The 16,116-nt window shown below is 45.7% G+C and overlaps 1 protein-coding gene and 1 long non-coding RNA gene across 2 annotated transcripts in view; one reads left to right on the forward strand and one right to left on the reverse strand.

Moving 5' to 3' along the window:
* Positions 1–9,187: 9,187 nt before the first annotated feature.
* LOC145428768 (uncharacterized) lies at positions 9,188–11,252 on the reverse strand. Its single transcript, XR_013909092.1, has 2 exons — positions 11,065–11,252; positions 9,188–10,621 (listed from the first exon to the last, which is right to left on the reverse strand). It is a non-coding gene; the product is annotated as an uncharacterized LOC145428768 (long non-coding RNA).
* A 144-nt stretch (positions 11,253–11,396) lies between these two features.
* The window catches only part of arfrp1 (ADP-ribosylation factor related protein 1), a 20,388-nt gene continuing 15,668 nt past the window's right edge, over positions 11,397–16,116 (forward strand). Inside the window, exons 1-3 of the mRNA XM_026169198.2 lie at positions 11,397–11,781; positions 12,633–12,720; positions 13,051–13,133. Of these exons, the coding sequence (XP_026024983.1) occupies positions 11,671–11,781; positions 12,633–12,720; positions 13,051–13,133 (282 nt within the window). The 5' untranslated portion in view covers positions 11,397–11,670. The remainder of the gene's footprint in view (positions 11,782–12,632; positions 12,721–13,050; positions 13,134–16,116) is intronic.

Genomic DNA, 16,116 nt, shown 5'->3' on the forward strand with positions numbered 1-16,116 from the left:
TGTCTGTGTATACTCCAAGGTATTTATAATCATCCACAATGGCCATGTTGACTGTCCTTGATTGAAACAGGGGCCAAGTCTTTCCTGGTTTTCCTAAAGTCCACAATCAGTTCTCTGGTCTTTGCCACGTTGAGCTGCAGATGATTCTGCTTGCACCACATGACAAAGGAGTCGACCACAGTCTGGTACAATGTTTGATCACCCCGCTGATGCATCCAACCACTGAAGAGTCATCAGAGAACTTCTGGAGATGGCAGGTGTTACGAAATCAGTTTCACCCCGGTTCTTTTTAATTCCTCGAGGCATCCAGAGACGGCGCCAGACTCAGTAGTCATTTTCACAAAACCATTATTCATCTTCATTTAAGCATACATCTTCTAGAAGGGGAGATGTGCAAGGCCGGAGTCCCTCTGCAAATCTTCACTGCTTTGTCTGTGAAACACAGTTTTGTAGAAGCGACCCTATCATAAAACCCCCATGGTGTGCTGCAAACTCTGTGTCTGTGTGTGTATGCACAAGCATGTGAGTGCCTGTGCGTGCGCGTACCCGTGTGTCTATGTGAGTGCACGTGAGTGACTGTGCATGTAGGTGTGTGTGTGTCGTAACAGTCAAAGCACTGTGTGTGTGTCTCTGTGTATGTAACTTCCTGCCGGTCATAAAAGTAATCTCCTCACCCAAGCTACACCAAATTCCTTTAGGCAACATACAAAAAACAGTTAACATATTACAAACACTGAGACCCCCACTCTGCATCCACTGGGCCATTGGCCTCTTGTTGTCTTATATTTACAGATAAGCATATGGAGAGTCTCCTGCAAACCTACTTCTAAGTTTATAACAATTATGAGTTTTTATTAAAGGTAAAAGCATCAGCATCAGCAACCCCCCACTGTAGCTTCCTGTCTCCTTTTATGACAGGCAGACCCCCAGTGTCCATAACTTCCTTTCCCTCTAAACAATTACACACACTCTCAGGCTACAGCTAAGCCACACTGAAACACACAAACAAATCCTTCCCTATTCCTCTGATCTATTGCTGGACCCTCTCATCTAAGCAAATCAAACACATTATATTCTAATAATTATTTTCTTGTACTCACACAGGTCTCTGTGCAGTGGTTGAAGTCTGTGGTGTAGAGGGTGAAGAGGAAGGGAGAGAGGACAGTCGCTTGTGGTGCCCCTGTGTTGCTGATCACCTTGTCAGGCACACAATGTGGAAGACGCACATATTGTGGTCTTCCTGTCAGGTAATCCACAATCCAGGACACCAGAGAAGCATCCACCTGCATCGCTGTTAACTTATCACCCAGGAGGGTTGGCCTGATGGTGTTGAAAGCACAGGAAAATAAAAAAAAACATGACCCTCACAGTGCTCGCTGGCTGGTCCAGGTGGGTGTAGATAGATAGAGCAGATAGATGATGACGTCCTCAGCTCCAAGACAGGGCTGGTAAGGAAACTGAAGGGGATCCTGATGTAGTCTGACAATGGGTCTGAACTAGTCCAGGATGAACCTTTCCAGGGTCTTCATGATGTGGGAGGTCAGTGCCACAGGCCAGTAATCCTGGGGGCCACTGAGGCGTGGCGTCTTTGGTATAGGGACGCCCTGCAGACTCAGACTCAGTATGAACAGTTTATGGAAAACTCCACAAAGCTGGCGGGCACAGGACTTGAGGACGAGGGGACTCACTCTGTCTGGTCCAGCAGACTTGCCTGAGTGGAGTCTCCTCATTTGCCTCTGAACCTGGTTGTGAGTGAAAGTGATGGATGGGCGAGGCAACAGCGCCATGTGCAGAGAGAGGCTGGCACAGTGGTGTGGCTCTGGATTCCACGCTGACTACGGGTGAGGTTGCGGGGGGTGAGCAGACACTGTGGTGTCGAATCTATTGAAAAACAAATTCAATTTTTTTTCTTTCTCTTTTTAACTGCCCTTTCTCACTGTCCCCCTTCCCCTCTGTTTTTCTTTTCCTTCATCTTTCTTTCTCCCTTTCCTATCCCTCAGTCATGTCTGTCCCGTCTGTAACAACTGAAAATAAAATAAAATAAAAAATAACAACAAAGGTCGATCAAATGGACCAATACGACAAGGCCGTGATGATCCATTTGGCAAAGTAAATCCATTGGGTATCTTTGTTCGTCTTCAGACAACAGTTCTGATGGCTAACAAACCAAATAGGACAGGAAATAAAATAAAAACAAATTCAACTCGTTAGCTCTATCCTCACCTCCCTCAGCTCCCCTGCTGTTGGTTGGCCTGAATCGAGTGATGGACTTCATGCCACTCCACACCTCTCTCACCTATCTCACTCTGCTGGAGTTTCCACTCCAGCTTCCTCCTGTAATTGTCCTTAGCCTCTCTGATCTTGTCCTTTATTAACACCTGGACCCTTCTCATCTATCTCCTTTTTATTGCCCCTCTGAAAGCCCTCTTCTTGTCAATGAGGAGGGCCTCGATGTCCTTAGTCACCCACTTGTTATTTGGGTAACAATGAACAGTCTGAGCTGGAACAATGGAGTCAGTGCAGAAAGTTATGTAGTCTGTGATACACTCAGTAAGCCCATTGATGTCCTCAGCGTGAGGCTCAGAGAGTGTCTCCCAGTCAGTCACCTCGAAACAGCCCTGTAGTTCCGCTATGGCCTCCTCTGACCACCTCGTCCTTGACATTAGCATGCAGTACATCTAAGATTCTCTCCCCCCTGATGGGACAGGCCACATACTATGTGAATGTTGGTAGTGTATTGTCCAAGGTGACATGGTTGAAGTCACCCGAGATCACAATGAAGGCACTCGGGTGCTGAGTCTGTAACCAGGCTATGGCAGAGTGGATAGTGTCACATGCAGCTGTGGGGTTAGCGTCGATTTTATTTGATAATGACCGAACATTTCCTGTTACGATAGGTGGCAGACACGGTCTGTACCTCCTCCTCATTTTCAGCCTCCGCTGACTCACCATCTTCTTCCTTCTCCTTTTCTGACCTCCACCCCTGCATCCCCGATGTGTTTTCCTTCAGATTTCACCTGGTACATCTGTGGGTCTGACCGATGAGCCAGCGAGCAACAGGGCAATCAGCCGATCTCTGAAGTAAACAGCCCATGTAGTATGTAGGAGTTGTGCCGTGGTCCGTTCCTCGATAAAAGTAACAGTTCCGCGGCCACCAGCAGAACAAAAGCTCTCTCAAGCCACATGATTGAATGAAAGATAATAAAACAAATGAAAGTACAAGAAAAAAGAGTAAGTAAGGAAAAAACGAAACTAAAGAGAAAAAGCAGGAGCAGCTGTAACAGGCTGCACACTGGTTGGCTCACCAGCATGCAGCACTACTACACTACTTCGCACAACTTTGCTTAAATTTGGGCTTCGCTTTTCCTCATTTCTATTATGAATCTAGTGATCTAGTGAGTGAGATGATATAAGGAGGAAAAGAATACATATTATTTTTTATCCATCAGATGAGTGCAGCTGGCCAACCTTTGAGAGCCAAAGAGCCAGAAAACATAAACACAAGCAGGGTCGTCCGGAAAGAACCGTCCGACCGTGACAATACCCCCCCCCCTGTAACGGGAGCCCCCGGGCGACCTGGCAAACTTGTCCGGATGCCGGCGGCGGAATTCTCTCACCATGCGATGATCGAGAACGGCAGACCGCGGCACCCAAGAACGTTCTTCCGGACCGTACCCCTCCCAATCCACCAAAAACTGAAAGCCCCTACTGCGGCGCCGGGCATCCATTATGCGAGTAATGGAATACGCTGGGGCACCGTCGATAACCCGGGAGGGTGGCGGGGGCCCAGAGGGCGGGCACAAAGGGCTGGTCCGGACGGGCCTAACCTGAGAAACATGGAAGACGTTATGTACCTTCATAGTAGGCGGAAGGGCCAGCCAGACCGTCACCGGGTTCAGGACCTCCTGGATGGCAAAGGGGCCAAGAGACCGAGGGGCCAGTTTCTTGGACTCAGGGTCTGTGCTGACGGACGTGGGTTACTGACCTGGAAGCCTGGCTGCCCCTGGGTGGGTCCGGGATGGGCGTGAGGTTCTGGGGGCGCTCCGTCTCTGGGCTGGGGCCCAGGCCGGGCCTCGGGGGCTTGGATCCTGGTTGGTGTGTTGCCGGGGTTGTGAGTGGGTGGGTGCATGGGGGCCCAGCCCTGGAGCAGGGCACATGCACATGCAACAACACTACAATGACTGGGTGGAGGGAGGTTTGGAGTCTTCTCTCACCCCCATTCTCTGCGGCCTGCTGGAGCGGGCGGGGGGGGGGGGGGGGGGGGGGCTAGGAGGAGGAGTTGGCCGTCCGACTGCGGTCTGGAGTGTGGGGCCTCCCTGCTGCTGCAGAGTCGGGGCGGTCTGCCTCCCCCTACCGCAGGGAAAAGGGTAACACCACCTGGGTCTGGGTGAAGTTCCCCCCTCCAGGGGCAAGGGTACCTAGACCCGGTTCGTAGAGTACGCTTGGGGAGTGTGATCGTGTGTACAGCGTCTCTTTATGTCTGTCTCCACGTTGGTTGAGTGTGGAGTAAGTGCATATGAGAGCATGAGGGTGGGAATGGATGTTTGTATCTGTGTGTGCCTGTATGTCTGTGTCTATATGTCAGGTTGGGTGTCAGACGCCACCTCTCTGGGGACATCTCAGGCCCTCCAAGGTTTGGAGGCCTATCTCCCCCCACCACCACTTCCCCTGCCAGTGGCGGACTCCCTCAGACATCGGTGCGTTGGTGGTTCTTTGTGTCCAGGGATGGGCGTCCAGGTACACACCGGCTCACTCCTTGGCGACCGCTTATCGGGGCCTGGAGCCTGGGGCTCGCTCGGGCCCCTTCGGAGGTGGGGTGCCCCCGGCCTCTCGGCCTGGGGCTCGGTCACTCAGGCACGGCTGGCTGCCGACGGAGCTCACGGGCGAGTCACTGCAACTCCCCCTGGCTTCTGCTCCGCGGCTGCTGAGTGAACCCTCATCTGGGACTCTCCTCAGCTCTTTCTGGGACAGTGGTGCGGCTGCCCCTCTGTTGGTCTTCCTTGGTCTCTTGTGTTCTGGGGGCCTCTGGATGTCTGGAGTTTTGATCTCCTCCATACCTGCTTCATGCCCTGGAGGACGGGGCTGTGGCCCCCCCACACCCTCCAGCAGATCATTACATGAAGGAACCTTTTAAAAAAAACAAGCGCGTCCATGCTCACAGGTGTACACACGGGTGATCACACCCACAAACTACACCCTTTTTGGCTCCTACCTCAAAGCACACTGTGTTCTGTTGATCTTATGTGCTGCACAGTAATGTTTAATATTTAGTATTTACTGTCATATTCCCATATATCATTGTGATGTTGTTTATTCTATTACTCTTGTTCTCTTCTGCTTGTTTTCTTTTTTCTTTCTCAGCAGGTGATCAAGGTGATTGATATATGCTTTTTTTTTCTTTTTCTTTTTTTTTCTGCCCGTTCTGTTGGTTTTTGTCTTTTGCCCTTCTCCCCCGTCCCTCTTCTCAGCTGTTTCTCTTTCCCTCTTTCTTTCTCCCCTTCTTTCCCCCAGTCAAGTCTGTCCCGTATTCAGTAAGTGAAAATAAAATAAACAATAAAAGGTGAATCAAATGGACCATTACGGCAAGGCTGGGATGGTCAATTTGGTAAAGTAAATCCGTTGGGCTACTTTCTTTGCCTTTAGACAACAATTCTGATGCAAAAGAGCCAAACGGGACCTCCTTCCAAACCCGCGAGGTGAACTGAGGGCCACGATCGGAAACGATGTCCTGGGGTATGCCATGGAGCCGAAACACATGCTGCGTCAGTAACTGGGCCGTCTCCAGGGCAGAAGGGAGCTTGGGCAGAGCAATGAAGTGGGCGGCCTTGGAAAAACGGTCAACAATGGTTAGAATGGAGGTGTTACCTGAAGAGGGAGGCAAGCCGGTGACGAAGTCCAGGGCGATGTGCGACCACGGGCGTTTTGGAGTGGGCAACGGTCGCAGGAGGCCAGAAGCAGGTGAGTTGGAGGTTTTGTTCTGTGCGCACACCGAGCATGCCGCAACATAGTTCTGGACATTGAGAATAAGAGAGGGCCACCAAAACAAACGTCGTAGAAAGGAGACAGTGCGATTTTTACCTGGGTGGCACGAAAACTTGGCAGTATGTGCCCAGTGAATGACCTGACTACGCGCCGTGGCCGGAACATACAGTTTCCCTTTTGGGCCCGTGCCAGGGTCGGGCTCCTGTCGCTGGGCGTCCCTGACCACCCATGTCAGTGCACCCACAATGCAGGTGGGGGGCAGGATGGGTTTTTCCTTCTCGTCCTCATCGGTTACAGGTGCGAACTGGCGCGACAACGTGTCTGGCTTAGTGTTCCTAGAACCGGGCCTGTAAGTAATGGAGAAGTGAAAACGAGTAAAAACCAATGCCCACCTGGCTTGTCGGGCATTGAGTCGCTTGGCTGCCTGGAGATACGCCAGATTTTTGTGGTCCGTCCACACCACGAAAGGCTGCTCAGTGCCCTCCAGCCAATGTTGCCATTCCTCGAGGGCCCACTTGATGGCGAGCAACTCCCGGTCGCCCACATCATAATTTCTCTCGGCCTGAGACAACCTGCGGGAGAAGAACGCACAGGGATGCAGCTTGCCATCGATCCGTTGGGAGAGAACCGCCCCCACGCCCGAATCGGACGTGTCCACCTCCACGATGAAAGGCCGGCCGAGGTCTGCCTGGACGAGGACCGGAGCAGAGGAAAACAGGTGCTTGAGCTGATCAAACGCTTGCTGGGCTGCGGAGGACCACTGGAAAGACAACATAGGAGAAGTTAGGTTGGTTAGAGGGAGGGCTACCTTGCTGAAATCCCTGATAAAGTGGCGGTAGAAATTGGCGAAGCCCAGGAACCTCTACACCTCCTTGCGGGTCTTGGGAATAGGCCATTCCACTACGGCTTTGACTTTGGCCGGGTCAGCTCGCAAACGCCCCTGTTCCACAATGAAACCCAGAAAAGAAACAGTTTGCACATGGAACTCACATTTTTCCGCTTTCACAAAAAGGCGGTTCACCAATAGGCGCCGTAGAACCAGACGTACATGGTTGATGTGCTCAGTCTGCGACCTGGAAAAAATCAGAATGTCATCCAGATACACGAAGACAAAATGGTTAATAAAGTCCCTGAGCACATCATTAATCAGGGCCTGGAAGACTGCAGGGGCGTTACCAAGACCGAAAAGCATCACTAAGTATTCGAAGTGCCCCAGGTGGGTGTTGAAAGCCATCTTCCACTCGTCACCCTTGCGGATGCGAACCAGATGATAGGCGTTCTGAAGATCCAGTTTGGTGAACAGGACCCCACCCCCGTAGTAGTTCGAATGCTGAGGCCAGCAGGGGGAGTGGATATTTATTCCTAATAGTGATCTTGTTCAGCCCTCGAAAGTCAATGCAGGGACGCAGGCTCTTACCTCTCTTTTTTACAAAAAAGAATCCTGCTGCTAAAGGCGAAGTAGATGGGCGAATAATACCTGCGGCCAGAGACTCCATTATGTAGCGTTCCATGGTCTCGCGTTCCGGTTTAGACAGACTGTAGAGCCGACTTGTTGGCAGGGGAGCGCCTGGGAGTAGGTCAATTCCACAGTCGTAAGGCCGATGTGGAGGCAAAGACAACGCCTTTAATATAATATATTTAATATATTTAATATATTATATTTAATATAATATAATACTAAGTGCAATAATCCTTTCTGTCATCGTTGTATTTTTACTCAGTTGTATATAGTATTTGTATTTGTATTCTATTTTTATCTTATTGTATATTTATTTTATTTTATTCTACTGTATATAGTATTTTATTTTATTCTATTCTGTACAGTTGTGTACTGTATTCTTATTCTTATTGTATTCTAATTTTTGCCTCATAACTTTTGCACTGTCCACTTCCTGCTGTGACAAAACAAATTTCCCAAGTGTGGGACTAATAAAGCTTATCTTATCTTATCTTATCTTACTTTTGCTGAATACCTGGCCGAGGTTGTGGTATTCGGCGGGCACCAAGGAAAGTTCAGGGGGGTGAGGAGCTTTTCGCAGAGGCGGTCCCGGGATTGTCCGGGACAGCGGCAAGTAAACATTGTTCATGACACCGCGTGCTCCAGCCAGTTACACACCCTTTGGCCCAGTCGATTTGGGGGTTGTGATGTTGGAGCCAAGGAAATCCCAGTACCAGTGGGGTGTGGGGGGCTTTGAATACCAATAAACTGATTTTCTCAGAGTGATTTCCTGAAATAATGAGTGTAACCTCCTGAGTGCGATGTGTGACGGAGGCTAGATGGCCGCCATTTAAGGCTGAGACCTTCAGGACCTCTGGAAGGGGAAGTAGGGGCAGGCCTAAGATGTTGGCTAACTCTTCGTCTAGGAAATTTTGTTCAGAACCAGAGTCAATGAGTGTGCAGTAGGAGTGAGTGAGGGAGTGAGACATTAATTTAGCAGGGCAGCTGAGGTGAGGGAACACTTTTGTTGTGGCGCCCGCCAGTATCCCCACAATTACTGATGGGCCGACTCTTTTACTCGGTCTGGGCAGGAGTCAACAAAATGTCCTCTTTTTCCACAAAGAAAGCACTCACCAGTCCGTTGTTTGCTCCCCAGTCTAGAGGAGGAAAGCTTGGCTCCGCCAAGCTGCATGGGTTGCTCTTCATCCCCGTGTTGCTCCTCCTCCTCACTTCTCCACATCAGAGTAGGAAGGTCCCTAGATGTACCCGTGCCCCCAGCACGCCGCCGACCATCCCCGCCTCTTTTGCTGAACTCCCGCATGTGGTCGTCTAAGTTAATACACATATTGATTAGAGCAGACAAAGCTTTAGGCAGTTCCTTGGTTGCTAACTCACGCTTAATATTCTCGTTAAAGCTGTTGAGGAAGGCTCCACGCAGTGCTTTCTCCTCCCAGCCCGACTCCTCCGCCAGGATCCAGAACTCCACGGAAAAGTCAGCAACACTCCTCCTACCTTGCTTCAGAGAAAACATGCGATGACCTGCGGCATCCGAGCTAGCGCCTTTATCAATTACACAGCGAAACTTGCTGAGAAAGACGTCATATGACACAGAGGGCTGGGTATTTAAAACTGCCTGAGCCCATTGAAGCGCCCGGCCAGTCATTAGTTGCACCAAATAAGCGATTTTAGCAGAATCAGAGGCAAAGGCACATGTCCATAAAACAGGCTAGTTGAACAGATGCAGGCTCAGCACCCCCACCACAATTGTTTAACAAGTTGCTTTTTCAACACTTTAATTTTTATTCATATTTTAACTCTCCCTGTGGATATTGACAGTTAATCATGTCATACACTGATCAAGCTTTTTAAATCAGCTGATTTTTGCTACAATACACTTTGTGAAAAATCAAAAAACTGCATTAAGCCTTTCTGCAAAAGGCAGAAATAACCAATTGTCTGTCCCGAATCAGTCTTATTAGGTAATGTTCAAATAATTGTATCATCCCAGTGTTTTCAGTGTGGGAGAAAGTACTCAGGGCTTTCAAGTTACACACTATGAAAGGCAGCAACAAGTTTAATGTTCAGAAACCTAAAGTCTGTATCAGCAGCAGAATGGAGCTAAAATAAATGTTTGTTTCAGTTCTATGAAGCTTTGAGTATTTTGGATCAGTAGCTGCTGTGTTTGTTGCATCATATTGCTGTAACTGTTTATATGCTTTATATATTCTGAGCTAAGTTGATCTATAGTGTTACATCATATTCTATAAGGATGTTATGTGTTTGTAGACTTTCTGCCCAGTTTGACCCATTTAGCAGAAGTCAGCCTGTCTAAGGCTCTGATATCTATTCTGTGTGACTTACAGCAGTTATGACATGGTCTGATTTTCTCACCCAATAAAGGAATATTTCATATATCAGTCTACTCTTCATTCTATCAGACACAGTTATCACAGCTCGTACATTTGATTTTTACACATGTATGTAAGCATTGAGCCAAATTTAGTAACAACATATTAAAAGAACAATATTTGTCTCTTACATATATATAATGAATCAATATATACACTGTCAAAGATACTTGTCTTTGAGTGAAGATTTAAGGTGATAGGAAATATAAATAACTGCAACTTGAATCTGTACTGAAGCTCAGTATTTGACACAGAGTTCATGTTCACTGCTCTAATAACTAATAATGATTAATATAATAACTTTGCTGTTGACCATATTATATTTACATTACCAGAGTGAGATGATTTTAGTCTCATGAACAACATTAGCTAATTGTTATTTACTAGCTAACCTTGAAATGACTGTTCAGTACAGAAATGAAGCCCAACAATCATGTTTTACAGTCCTGTGGTCTCAGCCTCAGATACTCAACTAATCAAACAAAGCACATGTAAAAACAAATTTCTCCTTCATTTCTGTCAAACAGCTGCGCTGCTCAGGTTGCTTGGCAAACTGAGCAGTGCGATGGAGGCTAGACTGTCCCATTTCACAAGCCTCGCACTTCAGGCCTTCTTGGTCTTCCAAAGACCCGGCCCACGTAGACCACAAAGGCCGGGTCCTCCGAATGATGCAGCCCCTGAATTGGAAAACAGCCCATATCTCTTGGCTGGCCTGGGAACGCCTTGGAGCAGGAGGAGGTGGCTAGGGAGAGGGAGATGTAGGCTTCTCTGGTTAGCCTGGTGCCCCCGTGACCTGGGTCCAGATTAGCAGAAGAAAGTGGAAAGATGGATAAAATATTTAACTTGATATATATATATATATATATCGTATTATTTAAATATATGTTGTCACCCACTGTAAACCTTTATTTTAATAAAGGGAATGATCAAATCGTCATACAGCCTATTCCACTTTCAACTCAGCAGCATCCATAAACAGTAGGGGATATAATTATTTGTTCCACTGCTGAATTTTATGCCTGCTTATTTACAACCCCCCCCCCCCCCCCAAAAAAACAAAAAAAAACAAAAACAAAAACAAAAAACAACAAGTCTCTAATTTTTATGGTAACATGGTCATTTTATTCTTACAGAGAGAGATGGAATATTTCCCACCCCCCGAAAGACAAAAGAAGTCCATGATTTGCATTACATTAAATGAATAAGTATTTAAGCCCTAAGTAAAACATGACTTACTGCTTGGTGAAGGAATGAAGTCAGGGGTTTAATATAAGTAAATTGACGCTGTAATAGAGAATGTTTTACTGTCTTTGCAGGTCCTCGCTTCTGAATGGCTGACAGATGAAACGTCATTAAAAAACAAACAGTTATTGAGACTGTCAGCACTCACTTAATAACGCTCTGGTTCTGAACTTTCTACAGCTACTGGAACAAATCAATTCATTCTATATTTGTTGCGTTTTTCTTTAAAATGATGTAACACGCTTTCGAACTTCCTCCTGGGAAACGAAGTTTTATATCTAAAACACCGTCACCTAACGTAATGTGGTAGAATCCATATGTACTTCATTTCCCATAATTCATACAGTGGCACTTCCTAGATACGTCACACGTAGAAACAGCATTGTGTTCAGACTATCATAGTAGAAGTGTGCTTTTAAACGACGGCTTTCCGACTTGTTTTATGAGTGCATACATGTTATTCTACCCCTACTCGCACACAGGCATGTTTAGTGGGAGTATTATGAAGCCACAGTGGCGCGTGTTGCTTGTTTAGCCTCATAGCTAAGCTAAGCTACCTAGCCAACATTAGGACTAGCGAACACGGACGCGTTTTTGTTTATGTTTACTTTTTTCAAGATGTACACTTTATTATCTGGATTATATAAGTACATGTTCCAGAAGGATGAATACTGCGTTTTGATCCTGGGACTGGATAACGCCGGAAAAACGGTATCAAAGTGATGTTGTGTTATATAATTGGTTAACTGGGTTATGCACATAGCATTGGCTATGTGCATACCGTGGCTCAAGGGGTTGGGAATCGCATTTGTAACCGGAAGGTCGCCGGTTCGATCCCTGGGCTCTCTGTCCTGGTCGTTGTGTCCTTGGGCAAGACACTTTACCCTACTTGCCTACTGGTGTTGGCCAGAGGGGCCGATGGCGCGATATGGCAGCCTCGCTTCTGTCAGTCTGCCCCAGGGCAGCTGTGGCTACAACCGTAGCTGCCTCCACCAGTGTGTGAATGTGAGAGTGAATGAATAGTGGCATTGTAAAGCGCTTTGGGTGCCTTGAAAAGCGCTATATAAATCCAATCCATTATTATTATTATTGAAAGCGGTGTTATGTTCTCTTGTTTACGTTAGCTTTGTGGTCTATCGCTCTCTTTGTCTCAAGAAATCATGAACAGTAAATAGGACAAAACCCAAGTTACAGAACGGATTAACTTACCTGGATGATTGAGCTAAATAAGTGGGTGAAAAAATTAAAGTAAATGACGGTTATCAATCTGGCCATTAATGGAGCATAAACAATAAGAAATCACTTATGAATGTGCCACTCTAAAGGGGTTAGACTGCCTGAATGAACTGTCCCACTTGATCCTGTCAAAGACAAGGACACTAGCAAAAGTGAAAAAATCAGGCAGGAGAAAGAGAGAGCGTGATGGTCTGTGGCCACCACCTGCAAATGAGCTGCCTGAAGTTTAGCTAATTTTGTTTTACACATGCACAGATACTTACACAGTGCTCATCACCTGAGTAATTCACCAGTCTAATGGTTACTCTTATTTTCTGTGTCTGTAGACTTTCCTGGAACAGACCAAAACAAAGTTTAGTAAGAATTACAAGGGGATGACTTTATCCAAGATCACCACTACAGTTGGCCTGAACAGTAAGTGAATGTAACAGTGTTGGGCGTGCTTCAGCATGACCTCCTTCACAGTTTTCTCCTGCCTTGTCAAAGTAGCAGGAATCGCTTGCTTTTTGAGTGTGTAATTACTGCTTAACAATGAAAAATGATTATTAGTTCTTTTTTGATGAGTAACTGCAGGAATTAATTGTAATTTCATATTTTAACCGTTATGGTATAGAAAAGGACAAATCAATGCAATTATGTAATCTTTCATGTTCTAATGCTACCTTTCTTTCTAGCTCACAGAACGTTCTTGATTTAAACTGCTGATCTATAACATTTTTGGGAATCTCTTGCTTTCCTTTACAGTTGGCACAATTGATGTTGGCAAGGCTCGTCTAATGTTCTGGGATTTGGGAGGTCAGGAGGAGCTGCAGTCTCTGTGGGATAAAGTGAGTTAAAAAAGAGGAATTTTTCACATCCTCTACACTAACATAGATAGTATTTCTATTTTTGAAGATGTAATATTTTCACTGTGTTTAGCATACATAGACTGCACCTGGACAGGCCACACAGATATATTTGGCAACACCTTTTACCACCTGCAGAGGGCAGAAGTTTTTGTCAACATTTTCCAAGTTGTTCAAGGGATTTTCAACATAGCCTTTTTACACATGCTAATACTTTCGAAAGCATATTGTTTTTCTGTTTACACACAATAACAGAATAACAGATTTCTTAGAAAAATATTACCAGGTTTGATATTATTAGCACCCTAAAATCTGACTTTTTGATTGAGCCAAAACACGAATCACTAGTGTCCAATGTTGTGTTTTAACTTTGTTATCTTTAAAGTTTGTAAAATCCAGCTAAAACAGAGGGTTATGTTCTAATTTATTCTGAGTATTAAAATATCAGGCAAGGGTTGAAGCTGTCACTTGAGAAAGCATCATGCCAGAAACAAAAGAAATCAGTTTAGACTTGAGAAGAAAAGTTGTTGTGCTCACAAAGCAGGAGATGGGTATACACAATGACCATAGCATATCCACGTTTCAAGAACTGGAGCCAGAAGTATCACAGAAAAATTCAAAGAGAGCTTAACAGTACAGAACAAGCCTTGCAGAAGTAGGAAGCAAAAGATTTCAAACTCTGGAAAGAAAATGAATGAGAGATGTGCCAAAGACCCTTGAACAACTGTTAAGACACTAAATGACTTAGCAAAGTCACGAATTGCAGTCTCAAATAAGACAATCACTGAGACCCTGCGCAGGAATGGAGTGTGAAGTTGCACACCAAGAAAAAGTCCACTTCTGCAGAAGAGACACCTTGAAGCCAGACAGTATGCTAAGGATAACTTGGAGAAACATTATGCATACTGAAAGTATCACCTGTGGTCAGGTGAGACGAAACTACTACTCTTAGGCCTTAGAGATGCTGCTTATGTTTGGAGGAAGAAGGTAGAGGTATACAATCCACAGAACACCACATTTAAACACAGTGGTGGGAGTATTAAGGTGTGGGGATGCTTCAGAGTGTCTAGAACTGGAAATCTCATCAAGGTGAAAGGGATCATGAAGAAAGGAGGAAGATTTTGAAAGTAAACTTAACCTCCTAAGACCCAAACTCTTCCACGGCATGCATTTTTAATTTCTCTTTGATAGTTGGGCATATTGGGGCCCGATGAACATAAATACAAAGGATTACCAGATCTTTAGAAAAATAAGAGCTACATATGAGGATATTCGTTTAAAAATTGATAGAACAGTAGCAGGATAATGTCCTCGTGAGTGGACATCAGGCCCTTGTAGAGCACAATTGAGTATTTTGATCTAAATAACCCAAAATGTGATGTCCACATATGTGGACGCCAGGTCCTAGGAGGTTAAAGCAGTCAGCAGCAACATTCGGTTGTTGATTTATCTTCCAACACGACAATTAGCCGAAACATACATTGAAGAACTACAAAGTCCCAAACACAGAGCTGGAAGTGTACAAACTTGTTACATTTTGATGAAATTCTTAATTTTAGAATTTGACATGTTGTTTTTGTCCTGTTGTGTAAAATAAATATGGGTCTTTAAATTACTTGCCAATTACTGCAGTGAATTGCTCTTCTGAAATGGGCTTTTGCTAACTGCAGTATAGCAGTACTTTCAGGAATACAACCACCAACCCAAATAAACATATATTAGGGGTGCAACGATACTCGTATCGATATTGAACCGTTCGATACAGTGCTTTCGGTTCGGTACGCATATGTATCGAACAATACAAAATTTTTTATTTATTTTATCAACTTTTCTTCTGAAGATGCTGTCTGTGTTGAAAGCTCAGTGGATCTGCGTTCGACTACTCCGCCTAGGCTGCACTGTCGAGCGCAGATCCACTGAGCGCAGCGCAAGCTAGCAGACAGAAGCTAAGCTCGTTGCAACATGGCAAATTGAACCTCCCCCACCCTCATTCAGATCTGGCCTTTGGAACTATTTTGGTCTTCATGTGACGTATGACCCTGAAGGTAAGCGCGTCATGGACAAAAGTAAAACAGTATGTCGGATGTGCCACGTAATGCTCAATTACATGGGTGGGAACTAGTGCGTTAGCACAGTTTGCTCGTTAACGTGTTGACACCGTCCAGCCCCACACACGTGGCGATCCGCGGTAGCTCGTTAACTTTGCCGTGTTGTGGCGTTAACGTCATTTCAGATTAACGCTGACAGCACTAGTGGGAACACAACGAATACGACTGCACATTTACGCCGACATCATCCTAGTGCAAAGACAGGTGGAAGCAGACAAAAACAACAAGCATGCATTCTACAAACTTTACCCGAGTCATTTAGGCTATGTTCACACTGCAGGTCTTGATGCTCAATTCCGATTTTTTGATCAAATCCGATTTTTTTGTCTGCTCGTTCACACTACAAATAAAATGCGACAGCAAACGCGCTCTAGTGTGAACGCTCAAAGCGGCCCGCATGCGCAAAAGAAGACGTCACACACAACGCGCTCTGTTTAGACCCAGACCAACAGCATTGTTTGACTGATGGCCTTAATATAAAGACTTCGGACTTTACGTTTCCCAATTTTTGCTTTAAGTTATTTTGTTATTTACATAATAATGTAAATAACCTAATAATGATCCTTATTGCTGTTTTAGAGGAGCGCTGCTTCAAAGGATAGCTGCAGAGTTCTGTCAGAATCTGCAGATTATACAGAACAAATAAAATGTTCACGTTGTCTTCCCAACAGTTTCACTAACATCTACACTGGATGGCCAGGAAGCGCTTGCGATGTCTTCTCCGGCGCTGATAATTGGAGTCTGTCTTGGGTCAGTGATGTAAAAGATGGATTTAATGCGACATGACCATCAAACAGCAGTCGCTTTCTAAAACATCAGATATGTATCGGATTCAGCACCACATACGAAAGTGACCC

Source organism: Astatotilapia calliptera, chromosome 5, assembly GCF_964374335.1.
Source record: "Astatotilapia calliptera chromosome 5, fAstCal68.1, whole genome shotgun sequence".
Taxonomy (NCBI): domain Eukaryota; kingdom Metazoa; phylum Chordata; class Actinopteri; order Cichliformes; family Cichlidae; genus Astatotilapia; species Astatotilapia calliptera.